Consider the following 14,955-nt stretch of genomic DNA (forward strand, 5'->3'; position numbering starts at 1 on the left):
CTGGCGTAATATGAGCTCACAGGCCAGTCCCTGTTAACAATCTTGCTGCCCTATTTTGGACCAGCTGAAGTTTCCGGACCGTTTTCAAAGGCAGCCCCACATATAACGCATTGCAGTAATCCAGACGAGAAGTTATCAGAGCATGGATAACTGTAGCTAGGCTATCTCTGTCCAGATAAGGGCGTAGTTGGTATACCAGCCTAAGCTGATAAAAAGTGCTCCATGCCACTGAGTTCACCTGTGCCTCAAGTGACAGTTCTGGATCCAAGAGCACCCCCAAACTACGAACCTGATCCTTTAGGGGGAGTGCAACCCCCTCCAGAACAGGTTGAATACCACCTAGCCGGGCAGACGAACCACCCACTAACAGTACCTCCGTCTTGTCTGGATTGAGTTTCAGTTTATTAGCCCTCATCCAGTCCATTACCGTGCCCAGGCACTGGTTCAGAACAGCCACTGCCTCACCTGGTTTTGATGAGAAAGAGAGGTAGAGCTGGGTGTCATCCGCATATTGATGACACCTCAGCCCACACCTCTGGATAACCTCCCCCAGCGGTTTCATGTAGATGTTAAACAGCATGGGGGATAGAATAGAGCCCTGTGGAACCCCATGGCACAATTGCCATGGCACAGAGCAATAATCCCCCAGCACCACCTTCTGGAATCGGCCATCCAAGTAGGAGCGGAACCACTGTAGTGCAGTGCCTCCAACTCCCAACCCAGACAACCTATCCAGAAGGATACCATGGTCGATGGTATCGAAAGCCGCTCAGAGATCCAGGAGAATCAACAGGGTCGCACTCCCCCTGTCCCTCTCCCGGCAGAGGTCATCCCACAGGGCGACCAAGGCAGTTTCCGTTCCAAAACCAGGCCTGAAGCCCGATTGAAATGGATCTAGATAATCCGTTTCATTCAAGAGTGCCTGGAGCTGTCCTACAACCACCCGCTCAAGCACCTTGCCCAGGAAGGGGATGTTGGCCACTGGCCTATAATTGTTAACATCCTCTGGGTCCAGGTTAGGCTTTTTCAGGAGTGGTCTAATTACTGCCTCTTTTAAAGCAGCAGGCACCACTCCCTCTCTCAAGGAGGAATTTACAACCTCCTGGACCCAGCCGGACAACCCCTCCTTGTTTGATTTAATAAGCCATGAAGGGCAAGGGTCAAGCACACAAGTGCTCGATCTGACTTGGCCAAGCACCTTGTCCACATCCTCAGGCCTCAGTAACTGAAACTCATCCAATAAAACTGGACCAGACGGTGCTCTGAACGCCTCTGAATGCCTCATTGGTTGTGATTTGTTTTTGGGTGTGATTTGTTTTTTAACCAGTTATTACTGGTCATTGTAGGGTGAGTGACACAGCACTAGAGATGTTAAGGGGAGGCAAAGCCCTAAGAGCAGGTAAAGTGGCAAGATAATATGTTGGTTGGAAACACGAGCAGGAAATTATTATCATCTCTTTTGCTACCTTCTGGTCCCATCCTCAGTTGCAAATACTGCGTCACTGTGCAGAGGCATCTGGCAACTGGGCTTTGTTGTTTTATTTAGTACATTCATATCCAGTCTGTCTTACATCACGACACTCAAAGTGGAATATATGGGCTTCCCAGGCAGTCTTCCATCCAAATAATGACTAGACCTAAACCTGCTTAGCTTCAGCTAGATGGTGACATCATGTGCCCTCTGACAGGTGTAACCTATATGTATTTGAATACAGCTCTTGAATCCTGCAAAATTGCCTATTATTCAGATAATGGATTGAGCCTGGGTTTTCTTCCCTTTCCTTCTCATTTTTGTTGATATATGTGAAATTTCATAAGACAAATATCTGTATTCTAACTAGGATGGTGAGGACAGCCCTAACTCCATGGAGGAAGGTCTGGAGGAAGGTATCTTCCCTTTAACAAACTCAGAAGCTTCTCCAGCTCCAGAAAGCTACCTATGTGAAATGGACAAAATCCCTTTCAGTCCAGTCCAGTCTTGGCTTAAGAATGAGAGCAACCAAGGTACGCAGCACCCTACTGTTCAACTGGGTACTGGTTTGACTGGTGAAATGCAGAGATCGGAGGGCCATTTCTTATCATACAGTTTGTACTCAGGTATAGAAAACTGATTACCTATCCGTGCACATTGCCTCAATTCGAAATGGCGTACTTGTAAACATTTACTGGGTTTTCCCAACCCTTTCCCACTCACCTCTTCCATCTATTTCAAAGGGGGAAATCTAAGTGTACGCATGTGTGCACCATTCAAAACAGATACAGTGCATGTTTTGTACTTTATCTGTAATCAAGGACAAAGAGTATTGTAAGAAGTGGCCCTGAGAGCCGAGCTTAGCTTCACAAATCTTTGTAAATCTGTGGGCTGCAGTTCCTGTTAACTCAGTGTGAATGCAGCCTCCTGGCCAATGCAATATTATTTATTCTTTCATTTCTTATTTCATTTCAATATCCCACTCTTCCTCCCACTCTGTCCTTAGGGTAGCATATGTGGTTTCTATTCCCTCTGCATCTTTACAACAACCCTGTGAATGGGTTAGTGTGAAATATAGTGACTGGCACAAGGTCAGCCAGCGAGCCTCATGTCACAACAGGGATTACAGTCATCATAGAATTACCTTTGGCTTTCTCTCTCTTCTAAAACTGAAAGGTTTTCAAAGTAATGCCATGTTAAGTGAAGATAAACCCTGGACTCTTGCCACAGTCCCCCATTCTGACATACTGGTGGATGCTGGATTTGTGGATACTCAAGTGCATGTTCAAATTGCTAGCTGTGCTTTCTCAGGTGTTGATCATCCCTGGATGAATTTTCCCTCCTCCAGACTACTGAGGGAAGATTAGTCATCAGAGAAGAAACACAGCTGGAGTAGCAAGCCACTGCCTGTAGAAATCTGGGAGAAATTCATTTGGTTCACCTTTTAATACAAACCAACCTGATTCCCAAACTAATATGCTAACTGGAGTGCAATTCTCCTTTGGTATTTGCACTTCTCTAAATTTTGCAATGCAGTTCTCTGATTTAAAAAATGTGTACAAAAATGCAGATATTAGGAGAAGTTGTCTGCAAAAACTGCATATATTAGGGAAAATGCATATGATTTTCCATGCACACAAAAATGTGTATGAATTTTCATGCACCATTTTTTAAAAAATTCACAAACTCATACAGAAATGGGGCAGAATACGCTTGTGAATGGAAAATATGAACATTATAGAAAATGAAACAGCTTTGTCCATCCCTAAGTGCCAGCTGACGTGAATGAGTGCTTCCTGTATTGGCTATCTGGGGATGGGAAAGGGAATGTGTGGGGGATGGGGGGGTGGAGTAAGCATGATTAGAAGCAGAATGGAGCTTGATTTCTTGGGTAACATGTGAATTGGCCCTGTGGATTTCTGATCTTGGTAGAAAAAGATTTGAATGGTGGGATCTTGACCCTTTCTGTTTCTATGTTGATTTCTTCCTCCCTGACTCTGCCAGGCCCTCCCACCCCCTTCTCTCCAGATACATCCAACCCTATGTTGCCAGTACGAAGAGAGTTTTTACTTCCAGCTGTTTCTGCTGATAAGCCAAAACAGGAGAAACCTTCCTGCCCAGAGAGTCTCCCTAAAATCTCTTTGCAGCCTTCCTGGGCATCACTGCAATCTCCAAGTATAAACTGCTCACTTATCCACCAGGTAAGGGCTCCCATGCCTACCAAGCTTTTATCTGTCCATAGCCAGAGGATATAGCCTTGCATGGACATTGTGTTGGGCCAAAGAGCCAGAATAGGTATGCTGCTGGTGTACCACCCACTCCACTGCCCAGCAGTCTCCCTGCCTGAGCTGGCTGAGATGGTCTTGGAGGTGGTGCTGTAGAACCTTAGGGTAATGGTTCTGGGGGACTTCAACAGCCACACCGAGGCTATCCTGACAGGGCCTGCTTGGGACTTCATGGCAACCATGACAAACATGGAGCTGTCTCAGTACATCACTGGCCCAACACATATGGCAGGACATACCTTGGACCTGGTTTTTGCTGTTGGGCAGATGAGGGATGATCTGGTTGTGTGTGGGGGAGGGGGGTCCAACAACTCCCTTGTCATAGTCAGATAATTTCCTTGTGAAGTTTGGTTTGGCGGTAGCAGATCCTCCCTGCAGGGGTGGGGGACCGATTAAGATGGTCCGCCCCCAGAGTCTTATGGAATCCAATGGATTTCTGAATGTTCTGTGGGATTTTCTGGCTGACAAGGCTGGCAATTCGGTCAAGGCCTTGGTCTCACTATGGAATGGTGAGATGGGAAAGGCCATCAATACAATCACTCCCAAGCGCCCATTCCAGTGCTGGAATTTCCCGTAATTCACCTTGGTTTACAGAAGATCTACGGGCAATGAAACATGCTAGACAACAGGTGGCGCAGATCTCAGAGCGAGTACGATTGAAGATTAGCAAAGACTCTTCACTGTGCCTATTATACGGCAGTGAGGACGGCAAAACAAATCTTATTGCATATCTATTATCTCATCCTCGAAATGTTGCCTAGCAGAATGGTTCTGAGTGGTGAAGAGCCTGTTGGGATCTTGCTCAGGCTCAGAGAAATTGGTATTGGAACCCTTGGTCATTTGCTGTAATAAATTTGCTAGGCACTTCATGGAGAAAGTCCCTCATATTCGCTCAGAACTTGATGCCACAGTTATCACAGAGTCTGGGGAGGTGTCCAGTGTTCCATCTGGTTGTGTTTCCTGGGATCAGTTTCAGTTGTTGCAGCCTGATGATGTGGACAAGAAGTTTGAATCAGTCCATCCCACCACATGTAGGCTTGACCCTTGCCCATCTTGGCTAATACAATCTAACAGGGGTGGATTGATTGGGTGGGTCCAGGGGGTGGTAAATGCTTCACTCTGTCAGGGGGGGGGTGCCTACCGCCTTGAAAGAGGCTGTAGTAGGGATGGCGAAGAATTTCTCCCCGAAACTTCGGGGGGCCGAGCGCCAACGTGTTCTGCCCCCCGAACAAGTTTCGGGGAGAAATCCTCCGCACCCCCCCCCCGCACCCCGCACCCCCCCCCCAGGACGGGACTTACCCCGGGACGGGACAGAATGTCCCTCCCGGCGGTGGGTCCGGCCGGCGGTTCGGCGGCTGTTCATGCGGGGCGGGAGCGGCAGCCGGTCTTTCGACCGGCTGCCGCCGCCGCCATTCCAAGAAAAGAAAAGAAAAAAAAAACGCCCCCTGATAGGCTACGTGACGATTAACGTAGCCTATCACGGCTAGATTTGCAAAGTCAGACTACTTTATTTACGTAGACTACAGCGACCAAATAAGGAACGCGAATGGCGTTCGTGTTTTTAAAATCACGGGTGACTTTAAAAAAAAAAAAAAGCGCGTACGGATAATGGCGGCCCCCATAGGGAGCTGCCATTCCCGTTCCTTATTTGGTCGCTGTAGTCTACGTAAATCTTTACGTAGACTACGGCGACCAAATAAGGAACGGGAATGGCGGCTCCCTATGGGGGCCGCCATTAGCGTACGCGCTTTTTTTTTTTTTTAAGTCACCCGTGATAGGCTACGTGACGATTAACGTAGCCTATCACGGCTGACTTTGCAGATCTAGCCGTGATAGGCTACGTTAATCGTCACGTAGCCTATCACGGGGGCGTTTGTTTGTTTGTTTTTAAACTTTCGAGTTCGCGGCCGGGCGAGGCGGGAAGCCTCCTCCCCGGCCTGAATTTCGGCCGGGGCGAGGCAGGAAGCCTCCCCCCCGGCCTGAATTTCAGCCGGGGCGAGGCGGGAAGCCTTCCCCCCCCAGCCTGAACTTCACGGGGGGAGCAGCGAAGCGCCTCCCCCCCACCGCGAACAAGCTTCGGTGAAAGGTAAGGGACTTTTGTCCACCCCTAAGCTGTAGTGCACCCTCTCCTGAAGAGGACCTCCCTGGACCCAGAGGTATGTGAGAGCTATCGCCCCATTGCTAATATCCCCTTTTGGGGCAAGGTGCTTGAGCATATGATGGCTGGGCAGCTTCAGATGTTCTTGGAAGAAACTGATTATCTGGACCCATTTCAGTCTGGTTTCAGGCCAGGGTACGGCACTGAAACAGCCTTGGTTGCTCTGACTGACAACCTACTCTGGGTGAAAGACAGGGGGAGTGCTATCCTGTTGATCTTCCTGGATCCCTCAGCAGCTTTTGACACCATTGGTCATGGTGTCTTACTGGATCAGCTCTGCAGGATGGGAGTTGGGGGCACTGTGCTGTACCTGCGGGGCTGATTCCAAAGAGTGGTATTGGGGGGTTCCTGTTCTACCCCATGGCTATTAAGCTGTGGGGTGCCACAGGGTTCTATTCTACCCCCCCCCATGCTGTTCAACATCTATATGTAGCCGTTGGGTGAGGTCATTAGGAGTTTGGGGTCACCAGTACGCTGATGATACTCAGCCCTGTTTATCCTTGTCGTTGGAGTCAGCTGAGGTGGTTAAGGTGCTGGACCAGTGCCTGGAAGCTATAATGGGCTGGATGAGGGCGAATAAACGGAACACAGAAGCTAAATCCTGACAAGATGGAAGCTCTGTGGATTGGTGGTTCCCGAGTCCGGGAATTGGGTAAGTGACCTGTCCTGGATGGGGTTGCACTCCCCCTGAAAGAACAGGTGCATAGCTAGGGAGTACTCCTAGATCCAACCCTGTCACTGGAGCCCCAGGTGGACTCTGTGGCCTGGAGTACTTGGGGACAGCTTTGGCTGATCTGTCAGCTATGGCCTTTCCTGGACAGGGATAACCTAGCCACAGTAGTACATGCAATGTACTACTACTGGTAACTTCCCAATTAGACCACTGCAATGCACTTTATGTGGGGCTGCCCTTGAAGATGACTCAGAAGTTGCAGCTAGTGCAAAATGCAGCAGCTAGACTGCTGACCGGAACATCTCATAAAAATAATATAACACCAGTTTTAAAAGAATTGCAGTAGCTGCCAATACGCTTGCGGTTGGAATTCAAGGTTTTGGTGATGACATTTAAAGCCCTAAGTGGCTTGGTACCTCGATATTTGAGTAACTGTTTATTGTTTTAGATTTTAATTGGTATTCGCTTGTATAATGGCTTAATATGTTTTTAGGTTTTTAAATTATTTTTTATACTGTTTACATTGATTTTATCTGTATGCCACCTTGAGGTCTTAATAGGGTGGGATACAAGTGTTTTAAATTAATTAATTAATAAAATGGACATGGGAAAATGCTGAAGTGTGAAGGAGAAATATGCACACATTTTGCATTCTCTCCTGTAAAAAAAAAAATCCATATGTATACCAGGTTATATCAGAATTCGCCTCATCTCAGAAGGGAGCTCCATAACTGGATGTATTCAAGCAACAGCAATATCCATGGAACTAGATTTACACTCCAAGGGTTGGATATTAGATAAACCTATAATAAATGCATTTCTCTTTCTTGCCCACACGACATTTAGGGTGCTTTTTTCATACTTCTTTGATTTGGCTCCCATGATTGAAGGGTTGTGAAGGAAACACAAGTCTGGTAGGGAGGAATTATGAGGAAAACAATTGGATGAGGGTTATTTATTTACTTAAAGAATACCTTGCCTTCTGACCAAGAATCTGGTTGTCAGGGATGAGTTGTCTGACAGCTCAGATTCTGAATCAGAGTTGGAACAGCTAGTCCAGAGCCTGCGGGAGGGACCTTCCCTACAGCCGCAAGATGCTGGGAGAGATTCCTCCAAAGACCTTGACAAACAGATGGCCCAGGCTGAGTCACTGCCCCCTCCCTCCACCATGAGAACTCATGTTTTCAAGGAGGAGGAAGAGGGGCAGGATTTGAGAGATGGTAGGGTGAGTCGCAAAGCTAAGTGGGAAAAGTTAGGGACAGGGCTTAGATGCTCCGCCATGATAGCCACACTTAGAAGCAAATGTAGGAAGGAGCCACCCTAAGGGAGGGGCATCACTGCGAAGCAAGTTTGGCCATGCGGTTCAAGGAAAACTGCCAGCCAATTCACTACCCTCTGGTTCATCTTCCCTGATTAGAGATTGCAGATAAGTTGTTTAGGGCCTGAGGGTGTCTGAGAGCTTCCTTGAATCTGCATTTGTAGAAAGGCTAATTCCAAAACAAAATAAAGTCGTATTAGCCTGAATCTTTGTCTCTTTGTGGTGTTGATTGCAAAGGGGAAGGATGATCCAATTCTTGGCACAGGTCCTCAAGTCTGCTCTCAAGGCCCTAAGCTTTTCCATTGCAAATTGTGCTTCTGGCTTTGGATTGAAAGACACAAGGTTGAGGCAGAATGTGTAATTCCACCCTTACTTTGAAGCCCAAGTGTAGGCCTTTCATGTCCCAATCTACCCTCTTCCCTGTTTTTTATTTGTTTATGTGAAAATCCAAGCCTTCCCACATGCATGCATGGGAAGGGATCCTCATAGGGATTCCACTGAGTCCTTCCTCTTCTTCCCTGTGGACCAATACCCTGGGTTCCTATTGGGGGCACAGCAACATGCATGCTCATTACCAATCAAGGGAGGATCTTCCACAGCTCACATAGATTTATCTAGTAGCATATTCCTCTCCAGACCTTCAGAGACAGGCTACTCGAACAACGAGCATGAACTGCTTGTGTGCCAGAAGCCTGGAGAGCAGTGGGTTTCTGGTTACCTTTGAGGTGTGGAATGGTCTCCCTTGATCTGTAGTGGCTGGGCACATTGATGTAATCTGTTGATGGACCCTGTTGATAGACCCTGTTGATGTTCCACATGGGCTCCTCCTATCAGGGTACTTGTGTGACATAAATCGTTACCTGAGATTGCCTGAGTTTCCCCTGCATTTGCTACCAAACCCTTAATTGCCCATTTATTATTCTAATTTGATGGAAAATTAATGTATATGTAAGAGACACTTCATGCATTATGAAATTAGTAGTTGCAGGAAGAAAGTTGCGTAGCGAAAGGATTCAGCAACCTGCTTCTTGCCACCATTCCTCCTTCCCAGGTCTTGCTATTTTACAACTATGAAACATTTTAAGACAGGAATCTGTTGCCAGATGTGTAGTTCTGATCTTAAGCCAGGGTTGGGCATCCTTTTCTCTGTCATGGGATGAATTCCTTCATGAGCAATCTGTTGGGGACCACATGTTGGCGGTGGGTGAGGCCAAAGCCAGTGATAGGCAGGCCCAGAGCCAAAAGTGGGTGGGTCACCCTATTTCTTTCTCTGCCACCCCCTTTTCTCCCTCTTCCTTCACCTCCAGTGGGCTTCCAGGGAAGGGACAGGTAGAGATCTGAACTGATCTCTACCTGTCTGAGGGCCACAGGTTGCCCACACCTGCCTTATGTGCATGCAGAACACATGCACCTGGAGCATGTTTGAGTACCCCTCATCCACTATTATGTAGCTCTGACAGGCTGGTTTAAAAAATAATCGTCATCATTTAGGGGATGGCCTGAAAGAGGTTAACAATGTGGAGACGCTCAAGCATAGAAAGACATTTCTCTCTCTCTCTCTCATATATATATATATATATACATATACATATACATATACATATACATATACATATACATATACATATACATATATATATATATATATACATATACATATATATATATATATATATATATATACATACATATATATATATATATATATATATATATAAACTAGAACAGCAAGGCATCCAATGACATCGATTGGCACGAGATTAAGGAGAGTCAAAATGAAACCTTTCTTCATTATGAATTTAAGTAATTAATTACCACAAGATGTGATAATAGCCACTATCTCTGATACCTTTTTAAAGGGAGAAGTTATCGGGCATGAGGGATAAGAAAGAAACCTCCATGGTCAGATGCAGTGTACCTTTGTTAGGTCCTGGGGACTAACTGAGGGGATGTCCATCACTTGGCTATCCATGGGTGGAGACAGAGTGCTAGAATTAATGGCATTTAGTTTTGATCCAGCAAGGCAGTCCTTATGTTTTAAAATGGTGAAGGAATGTTTTGGCCAACACCGACCCATGTGATGGTGGTGCACACTGCTATTCTCAGCTGACACTGCTGATTGGCCATGAAGGATTGGGAGAGTGTCCGTACAGGATGACATGGTCAGGTGGCAAGTGGGAAGCTGGGGGAGGCTACAGGGGGTGCTTTAATTTGAGCCTTCCCACTGGGTTATAGCTGATACTCCATTCCCCTCACCCAGTGTGATAACAGCTGAGACTACATCGGCTACTTTGCTTCTCTTGTTGCCTCTTCACCCTGCAGACCACGGAGAGTGACACCTCCCTAGATGACAGCAGGAGCAACAGCTCAGAAGGCAGCTTGCAGACCACGCTGGAGGACAGTTTAAACCTCAGTGACTCACCCCAGTGTGCGCTGGACCTCCCGGTAGCACTGCGCCCAGTGCCAGCAGCAGCCACCCAAAGAGCTTTGGTGGCATCACCTTCCCCCGCCTCTCGGAGGCAGAGCTTGCGTGGCCGTGGGATCTTCACTCTTCGGAACATCAGGCGGCACCAACGGAGCCACAGCAGCGGAGGGAGCACTAGCCCAGGCTGCACTTACCACGACTCCATGGACCCTTCTGATGAGGAGGGTGCAGGAAGCAGCCTAAGGGGTGGAGGCAACAACAGTGAGCAGTCGGAGACCCTCAGTAGCCTCTCTCTGACTTCTCTCTTCTCGCCACCCCCTCCACCCCAAGGTCTGGCGCTCGTGAAGAAGTGCAACAGCACCAGCAGCCTCCATGCCAACCCTTCTTCGCAGGGCTCTGCAGCAACTGAAGCCAAGCAGTTCTACTCGGTTGACCCAAGGGGTTTTTTATCCATGCCCTCCTGGGTGACGGACATCTGCAAAAACAGTACTTCTCCAAGGGAGGGTGGTGTACGAGAGGGCTCGGGCAGAATTGGGACTGCAGGCCACAGCTCCCCAATTCCTTCTGAGTTGCAGCTGGGCAGTGGTGTCAGCAAGAGGAATAGATGAGTCTCCCTGGGGCAGGGAGGAAGAGTGAAATGTGAACAAGGAAGCGTGCTTTGGCCACCATTTCCTAATGGCAGTTCCAAATGGGAGGACTGTGGAAAAGGAAAAGCAACCAAGCAAAATATAAATATGTACGTCCCTGTGTGTGCTTGCGTGTGTATGTGTGCGTGCGTGTATGTGTGGAAAACAAAGACATTTGTACCATACCTCAGAGACACGAGAGAGTGAAAGCAATACGAGAACACCCCACCCATGCATGGGACCACCGCCTCTGCAAAGACAACAGTGGGACAAGGGAATCGAACGATGACAGTGCTGGGTTAAGAGGGTGATGCACCTCCAGCCAAATACCTGGCTGGACGCAGCCGTTTACTCCTCTACGTATACAGATATATATGTACAGATATATAGAATGATTTATTTATTTTTTTTACAGAGAGCTTAGGACTTCCAGAAAGTGCTGAGTGTGAAAAGGGCAGGGTCTTGGGGAAAATGAATTTCAAAATGAAATGAAGAACCAAGCTGAGTTTTAGAGCTTGGGTATTTCTGTCAAGGAAAATCATATCATTCATGCTTCTGTATGGAAAATTAAGAAAAAATCTATTGGCTAGATAGGAGGGTCGGGGGAGCTAGATGCGTGGAGATGCTCCATGGAGATGGTCCATGTGTTATCCCATACTTGGATGGGATACCACAAGATGTGCAGCTGAGGTTTGTTGTCTCCATGTAGTTGAGCTCTTCAGGTAGGGTCAGTGAAATTTCATTCCGTAACTGTTGACTCTTGAGGATTGTGCTCATCCAACTGAAAAGACTAGGTGGGTCATGGAGCACTGAAAGCTATATAGGGTTGGTTAAAAAAAAAAAAAAAGCTGAAATGTGACAAGAAGAAGAAAAAGAAGCCAAATGGCAATTACTGAGTGGTCTGATTCTCACCGATTTCACCCATTATTTTGGCAGAGAAAGAAAACTGCTTGGGGGAAACCACTCTGTATTGCTAAGGGTTTGGGGTTTATAGTTTATTTTCCTTACCATTCAGTACTTGTGAAGGACCTATTTTAGAAGCCCAGAGGTGCAAAAACCATCTCTATAGAAAGGTATGCTATTTTTTACAAATATATTGAAAGGAAAAAAATAAAACAATAATGAGCAAGAGGAACAGAGTGAATCTGGAAAGTAAAGCATAACTAATTCTCTGTGTCCATGCCAGGGCTCATATTTTGACATACACTAATTTATTTCTGAGTAATCCTAAGAGAAGACTGTGAGCCTTGTTCTACCCTAAAGATTTTTATGGCCTTGTAATTTAAGTCCATGTGGTGGCTCTTGGATTACGTCTAATGAGACTCCTCCAGACATTCTAAGAATTCAAAGCAATTAGCACTTTTTTGGTCCTGACAGCAGAAGTTGACAGTGAGGGCCAAACTACAAATGGTTTGGCATGGCATGTATCTTTTTAAAACTATAAATAGCTGGGGGCGGGGGAGCAGGATTTGGACCATGGCAGATAGGGAGAGGGTTTAACCTTTTCCTCCTGCACCACAGTCCTGACAAAATCCCCTCCTCACCCCCACCCACCCTTGGAAGCTGCTCTTAGACACAGGAAGGAAGGCCCCAATGGCAGCCTTCCTCCAATACCAAATAGCATCTTTGAGGGGTGGTTTTCATCTGAAGGAGGAAAGAGTCAAACTGCCTCCCTAAGAGCTGCCCTACCAAATATGATTGGGCCCCACCATGGCTGCTATTTACAATTTTTAAAAGATACATGCAGTGACACCAAATTACATGTTTAGTTTTACATGTAGTTTGGCCCTAAGTGAATGTGTGAATGTGTGTATGTACATGTATGTGTATATGCAATACCTGAGTTATTTATTTACTAGTGAATATTTGGAAGGATTGCTGCTCACCTTCTCAATACTTTGCAAATGGAGGGCGCATTGATCACCAGGGAGGCTCAGGGGATTTAATGACTGGTTAGATGAGATTTGCTGAGTCATATATAGGGATCAAAAACAGAACAGTCAGCTTCTCTCTCCCTGTTGTAACACATCCCTAGTGACAGTCCCTCTTTCAGGGTGCCGTTTATCCAGTCTTACTTTTTCTACCACTAGCCAAGCCCTCTACCCAGAAGACTGGTTTCTGGAAAGTCTATATGATCATTTTTAGTTTTAAGGCTGGGATAGGGCATTCAGAGATATAACTTGAAGGAAGGGTTGCCAACTGATCAGAACAAAGCAACCTGGCAGGCTCATATGCCTTTGACAGAAGCATAATCCACAGAAATCAGTAAGTGAAGCTTTTCACAGCATGGAGATGGACACGTTCACCTGCTCATTGCAGCAGATCAAAATATTGCTAAAGGCATATCTACAGGGGCTGGTTGAAAAGTTGGCAATCAACTCAAAGGGCTTTGGGGGTGGGGTGGGGATAATCGACAGAAGAAAATAAACCCCTTTCCTTACAACATGCTCCTCTTTGGTGAGAGGCATCGTCCCAGGGCAGGCAGGGAGGGAGAAGGAGGAGTGCTTATCTGTACAACTGAACTCTCCTTTCCCCTGCTAGATGGAGTGGGCCTCACCTGCCTCTGTGAACACCTTCTGCATATTTGGGCCCAAGGTCAAGGCCTTTTTAACAGCCCTGACTGCAGCCCAGAGAATGTAGAAACACAGGGCAGTGCTGATTTGTATGTTAAAATAGCTGCTTTGTCCTATATATAACAAAGCAGTAAATACCAATGGACAGGAGATGGAGTTGTGCTGCATTCATCCCTTGAAAAGTAATATGTGTTTCTTAAGAGTACAAAAGCTGAACTGAGCAGGTTCTAGCACTCTGGGAGGCATGAAAGCAGGAGTCCCTACTGCTTCAGAGAAGTCACTGGTCTGCGTTAATAAAGCAATAATAGCGGTCTTAATTTTAAATGTCTATTTTTTGTGTGCTAATTTGTGGCATGCTTCCTGCCTATTTTCTCTGAAGCAAGAGAGTGTGGCAGGCAGAGAAAAGGCAGCCTCCCTAAAACCCATGCTCTCATCTGACAGGGACAAGGAAGCAATCCTTATCAAAACATTATAATGAAAGATGGAAATTGATCAAATCAACTTTGTCATCACCATCCCAAATTTATGCCATGCTGGCAGCTGGGCCCAATTCATTCTGTACATCATGGACTCTATGGCAAAGCAATCAGATGACATATTCAGCTCCAAAGCAAAAAAAACAACACAAATGCCATAGCCCACACATTGCCTGCCAAAAGAGCTGTGTGACTATTCCCTAGGTAGGGACCTAACATTCCTGTTGGATCCTGCCTATGCACATCCTTGGGGAAAGCCCATGGATAATTCAAGCCAATATATAACATTTGCACATATATGTGCACACCGGATCAAAATGTCATGGTGTGAACCTAACATTTAATATTGAAATTGTACTTAGTTGTGGTTGAAAAGTGGAGAGACCAAAAACAAACAAGCCCATTCCCATGAAAAGACAACATTTGCACAGTTTGTAACTTTGTTCCCAGTTACTTCAAATGTAGCCTCACATGGTAAGAAGGTGGGATGAAATGGAGCTGGGAACCTGTGTGGACCTGGCCACGAAGTTTGAGGAATTGAGGAGAAGAGAGGAGGTGCTTACCCTTCTCAGGCCCACCAGTTTGACCTGCATTTGTGACTGTGTTGGGAATTCTGGAGTTGTATTGTAATGTGTAGTTCTGCCCTGAAAAAGACCTAAAATCAAAGAGCAGGATAGGGTTCAAACCTGCAGTGTTTTGAGCCCAATCCTATGCATGTTTAATCAGAAGTAAGTCTCCCTCTCCAGTGGTGCTCTGGTGGGTCCTGTCTTCATGTTTGAGAAGGCACCATCTCATGGTCACAGGGTTGTCTTTAAAGATACCAAATGCAGGGGCTTCCTCTGGAACTCACAGACTTGTCAAGCACAGCAGATGTTTGGTTCATGGCTCAGCAATCCACATGTTTTTTTTTAAGTGTACTTTCTCTCTTTCTTTCCTTTTTTCCGGTCAAG

The 14,955-nt window shown here is 46.4% G+C and overlaps 1 protein-coding gene across 2 annotated transcripts in view; it reads left to right on the forward strand.

Moving 5' to 3' along the window:
* Nucleotides 1-11,788, forward strand: part of CACNA1I (calcium voltage-gated channel subunit alpha1 I) — a 384,553-nt gene extending 372,765 nt beyond the window's left edge. For both annotated transcript variants that reach the window (XM_084811754.1, XM_084811755.1), the window contains 3 exons: nucleotides 1,842-2,004; nucleotides 3,476-3,672; nucleotides 10,228-11,788. In XM_084811754.1, the coding sequence (XP_084667880.1) occupies nucleotides 1,842-2,004; nucleotides 3,476-3,672; nucleotides 10,228-10,938 (1,071 nt within the window). In that variant the 3' untranslated portion in view covers nucleotides 10,939-11,788. The remainder of the gene's footprint in view (nucleotides 1-1,841; nucleotides 2,005-3,475; nucleotides 3,673-10,227) is intronic.
* The last annotated feature ends 3,167 nt before the right edge of the window (nucleotides 11,789-14,955 follow it).

Source organism: Heloderma suspectum, chromosome 7 (genome assembly GCF_057233095.1).
Source record: "Heloderma suspectum isolate Gila_16-S chromosome 7, 16-S_ref, whole genome shotgun sequence".
In the NCBI taxonomy this organism is placed as follows: Eukaryota; Metazoa; Chordata; class Lepidosauria; order Squamata; family Helodermatidae; genus Heloderma; species Heloderma suspectum.